Genomic DNA, 4364 nt, shown 5'->3' on the forward strand with positions numbered 1-4364 from the left:
AGCCACTGGAGATTTTTGAGGAGGGGAGTAACATGCCCAGAGCGTGTTTCTGCACAAAAATGATCCGGGCAGCAGCGTGAAGTATAGACTGAAGCGGGGAGAGACAAGAGGACGGGACATCAGGGAGGAGGCGGATGCAGTCATCCAGTCGGGACGGGGGGAGAGACTGAACCCGCGAGGTGGCGGTTTGGATGGAGGACAGGGCGAACCTGGGCCACGTTGCGGAGGGGACACCGCCAGGTTTTGGTCACGGCTCGGATGTCAGGGCCCAACGACAGAGCGGAGGAGTCCAGGGCGGCAGCAACGTTGCATCACGGAGCCCTCGGAACTCTGCGATCCCCGTCTCTCCCGCTCCAGCCCCGACCCCAACCCCAACGGCCGCGGAAAGCACGCCGGAGGGCGGCCCGGGGCCGGGGGACGGGCCGGGACGGGCCGGGCCGGGACGGGGCGCCCCCTCACGGCTGCCCAGGGGAATGCCCGGGGAGCGGCGGGACACGGACCAACCCCCGGGGCCCGACCGGGGGAATAAGGGCCACGGACCCGGAGGACGGCCGCCCCCTCGTGGCTGCGCAGGGGAGTGCCCAGGGACAGGGAGGCCGGAGCGACACCCTGCTGGCTGCCTAGGGGAATGCCCACGGAGCCAGGGGCCGGAGCGCCCCCTCGTGGCTGCGCAGGGGAATGCCCACGGAGCGAGGGGCCGGGGCGCCCCCTCGTGGCTGCGCAGAGGAATGCCCGCGGAGCGAGGGGCCGGAGCGCCCCCTCGTGGCTGCGCAGGGGAATGGCCAGGAAGCCGGAGTCGGGGTTTCCCCTCCTGGCTACGCAGCTGAATGACCAGGGAGCGGGGGGGGGGGGCGGGACGCCCTCTCGTGGCTGCGCAGGCGAATGGCCAGGGAGCCGAGGTCGGGGCGTCCCCTCCTGGCTACGCAGCTGAATGACCAGGGAGCGGGGGGTCGGGACGCCCTCTCGTGGCTGCGCATGGGAATGGCCAGGGAGTGGGGGGACTCGGGCGCCCCCTCGTGGCTGCGCAGGGGAATGGCCAGGGAGCGGGGGGCCGGTCGCCCCCTTGTGGCTGCGCAGGGGAATGCCCAGGAAGCGGGGGGGTGCCACGGCGCCCCCCGGTGGCTGCGCAGGGGAATGTCCAGGGAGCGGGGGTCCGGGGCGCCGCCGCGTGGCTGTGCAGGGGAATACCCAGGGAGGGGGTCCGGGGCGCCCCCTAGTGGCTGCGCAGGGGAATGTCCAGGGAGCGGGGGGCCGGGGCGCCCCCTGGTGATGCGCAGGGGAATGCCCAGGGAGCGAGGGGCCGAGGCGCCCCCTAGTCGCTACGCAGGGTAATGCCCGGGGAGTGGGGGGCCGGGGCGCCCCCTCGTGGCTGTACAGGGGAATGGCCAGGAAGCCTGGGCCCCGGCGCCCCCTGGTGGCTGCACAGGGGAATGCCCAGGGAGCGGGGGACCGGGACGCCCCCTCGTGGCGGCGCTGGGGAATAATAATAATAATAATAATAATAATAATAATAATAATGGCATTTATTAAGCGCTTACTATGTGCAAAGCACTGTTCTAAGCGCTGATCACTGTTCTAAGCGCTGAGCACTGTTGCCCAGGGAGCGGGGGGTCCGGGGCGCCCCTTCGTGGCTGTGCAGGGCAACGGCCAGGGAGCGGGAGGCCGGGGCACCCCCTCGTGGCTGCGCAGGGGAATGGCCAGGAAGCCGGAGTCGGGGTTTCCCCTCCTGGCTACGCAGCTGAATGACCAGGGAGCGGGGGGGGGGGGGGCGGGCGGGACGCCCTCTCGTGGCTGCGCAGGCGAATGGCCAGGGAGCCGAGGTCGGGGCGTCCCCTCCTGGCTACGCAGCTGAATGACCAGGGAGCGGGGGTCGGGACGCCCTCTCGTGGCTGCGCATGGGAATGGCCAGGGAGTGGGGGGACTCGGGCGCCCCCTCGTTGCTGCGCAGGGGAATGGCCAGGGAGCGGGGGGCCGGTCGCCCCCTTGTGGCTGCGCAGGGGAATGGCCAGGGAGCGGGGGGCCGGGGCGCCCTCTCGTGGCTGCGCAGGGGAATGGCCAGGGAGCGGGAGGCCGGGGCGCCACCTCGTGGCTGCACAGGGGAATGCCCAGGAACCTGAGGTCCTTTGCGCCCCCTCGTCGATGTGCAGGGGAACGCCCAGGGAGCGGGGGGCCGGGGCGCCCCGTGGTGGCTGCGCAGAGGATACCCAGGGAACGGGGGTGCCGTGGCGCCGCCTGGTGGCTGCTCAGGGGAATGCCCAGGGACGTCGGGGCCGGGGCGCCCCCTCGTGGCTGCGCAGGGGAATGCCCACGAACTGGGGGGCCGGGGCGCCCCCTGGTGGATGCGCAGGGGAACGGCCAGGGAGCAGGGGGCCGGGGCGCCCCCTCGTGGCTGCGAAGGGCAATGCCCAGGAAGCAGGGGGCCACGGCGCCCCCTCCTGGCTGTGCAGGGAAGTGCTCAGGGAGCGGGGGGGGGGCGCCCCCTCCTGGCTGCGCAGGGGAATGCCCAGGGACCTGAGGTCCGGGGCTCCCCCTGGTGGTTGCGCAGGGGAATGCTCATGGAGCAGGGGGCCGAGGTGCCCCCTGGTGGCTGCGCAGGGGAATGCTCAGGGAGCGGGGGGTGGGGGGTGCGCCTCCTCGAGGCTGCGCAGAGGAATGCCCAGGGAGCGGGGGGCCGGGGCGCCCCCTCCTGGCTGCGCAGGGGAATGCCCAGGGACCTGAGGTCCGAGGCGCCCCCTGGTGGCTGCGCAGGGTAATGCTCAGGGAGCGCGAGTGTGGGCGCCCCCTCGAGGCTGCGCAGAGGAATGCCCAGGGAGTGGGGGGCCGGGGCGCCCCCTGGTGGCTGCGCAGGAGAATGGTCAGGGAGCAGGGGGCCGGGCTGCCCCCTCGTGGCTGCGCAGGGGAATGGCCAGGGAGCGGGGGTATGGGCGCCCCCTCGTGGCTGCACAGGGGATTGGCCAGGGAACGGGGAGGCCGGGGCGCCCCCTCGTGGCTGCGCAGTGGAATTGCCAGGGAGCAGGGGGCCGGTCGCCCCCTGGTGGCTGCACAGGGGAATGCTCAGGAAGCGGGGGGGGGGGGGAGCCACCGCGCCCCCAGGTGGCCGTGCAGGGGAATGCCCAGGGAGATGGGGGCTGGAGCGCCTCCTCGTGGCTGCCCAGGGGAATGGCCAGGGAGAGGGGGGTCGGGGCGCCCCCTCCTGATTACGCAACTGAATGGCCAGGAAGCGGGGAGTCGGGGCGCCCTCTCAAGGCTGCGCAGGGGAATGGCCAGGGAGCGGGGGTCCGGGGCGCCCCCTCGTGGCTCCTCAGGGGAATGGCCAGGGAGCGGGGGGGCCGGGCGCCCCCTCGTGGCTGCGCAGGGGAATGGCAGGGAGCGGGGGGCCGGTCGCCCCCTAGTGGCTGCACAGGGGAATGCCCAGGAAGCGGGAGGCCACGGCGCCCTCAGGTGGCTGCGTAGGGGGAATGATCAGGGAGCGTGGGGCCGGGCGCCACCTCGTGGCTACGCAGCTGAATGGCCAGGAAGGGGGGGTCGGGGCGCCCTCTCGTGACTGCGCAGGGGAATGGCCAGGGATTGGGGGGATGGGGCTTCCCTTCGTGGCAGCTCAGGGGACTGTCCAGGGAGTTGGGGGCCTGGGCGCCCCCTCCTGGCTGCGCAGGGGAATGGCAAGGGAGCGGGGGGCCGGGGCGCCCCCTCCTGGCTGCACAGGGGAATGGCCAGGGAGCGGAGGGCCGGGGCGCCCTCTCGTGGCTGCGCAGGGGAATGGCCAGGGAGCCGGGGAGCTCCCTGGTGGCTGCGCAGGGGAATTGCCAGCGAGGGAGGGGCAGGGGCCTCCTTTGGTGGCTGTGCAGGAGTACGCCCAGGGAGCTGGGGGCCGGGGAGCCCCCTCGTGGCTGCGCAGGGGAATGCCCAGGGAGCGAGGGCCAGGGGCGCCCCTTGGTGGCTGCACAGGGGAATGCCCAGGGAGTGGGGGGCCGGGGCGCCCCTTGGTGGCTGCACAGGGGAATGCCCAGGGAGCCAGAGGCAGGGTCGCCCCCTCGTGGCTGCTCAAGAGAATGGCCAAGGAGCGTGGGACCGGGGCGTCCTTTGGTGGCTGCGCAGGGGAATGCTCAGGGAGCTTGGGGCTTGGGCGCCCTCTCGTGGCTGCGCAGGGGAATGCCCAGGTAGCTGGGGGCCGGGGCGCCCCCACGTGGCTACGCAGCTGAATGGCCAGGAAGCGAGGGGGGGGGGTCGGGGCGCCCTCTCGTGGCTGCGCAGGAGAATGCACATGGAGCTGGGGCCCGGGGCACCCCGTTGGTGGCTGCGCAGGGGAATGGCCAGTGAGCATTTGACAGGTGTTCCCCTTCGTGGCTGCTCAGGGGAAAGGCCAG

At 72.8% G+C, this 4364-nt stretch overlaps 1 protein-coding gene across 1 annotated transcript; it reads right to left on the reverse strand.

The window, feature by feature from the left end:
• Positions 1-261: 261 nt before the first annotated feature.
• LOC119937567 (basic proline-rich protein-like) lies at positions 262-2557 on the reverse strand. Its single transcript, XM_038757123.1, has 3 exons — positions 2504-2557; positions 1858-2389; positions 262-1418 (listed from the first exon to the last, which is right to left on the reverse strand). Exons 1-3 carry the CDS (start codon positions 2555-2557, stop codon positions 262-264), a joined length of 1743 nt encoding a protein of 580 aa, XP_038613051.1.
• Positions 2558-4364: the final 1807 nt, after the last annotated feature.

Source organism: Tachyglossus aculeatus, chromosome 15 (genome assembly GCF_015852505.1).
Source record: "Tachyglossus aculeatus isolate mTacAcu1 chromosome 15, mTacAcu1.pri, whole genome shotgun sequence".
Lineage (NCBI taxonomy): Eukaryota > Metazoa > Chordata > Mammalia > Monotremata > Tachyglossidae > Tachyglossus > Tachyglossus aculeatus.

Excerpts from the sequence above, each read along its gene's own strand:
- LOC119937567 (XM_038757123.1), bottom strand. The coding sequence starts at position 2,557 with ATGAGCATTCCCCTGCGCAACCACCAGGGGGAGCCCCGGACCTCAGGT. Across the intron at positions 2,390-2,503 it reads CCCGGACCTCAGGTCCCTGG|CCACGAGGGGGCGCCCCGGC; the intron begins GCATTCCCCTGC and ends TGCCCTTCGCAG. Across the intron at positions 1,419-1,857 it reads GTCCCGACCCCCGCTCCCTG|CCACCAGGGGGCGCCGGGGC; the intron begins GTCATTCAGCTG and ends TCCCCTGTGCAG.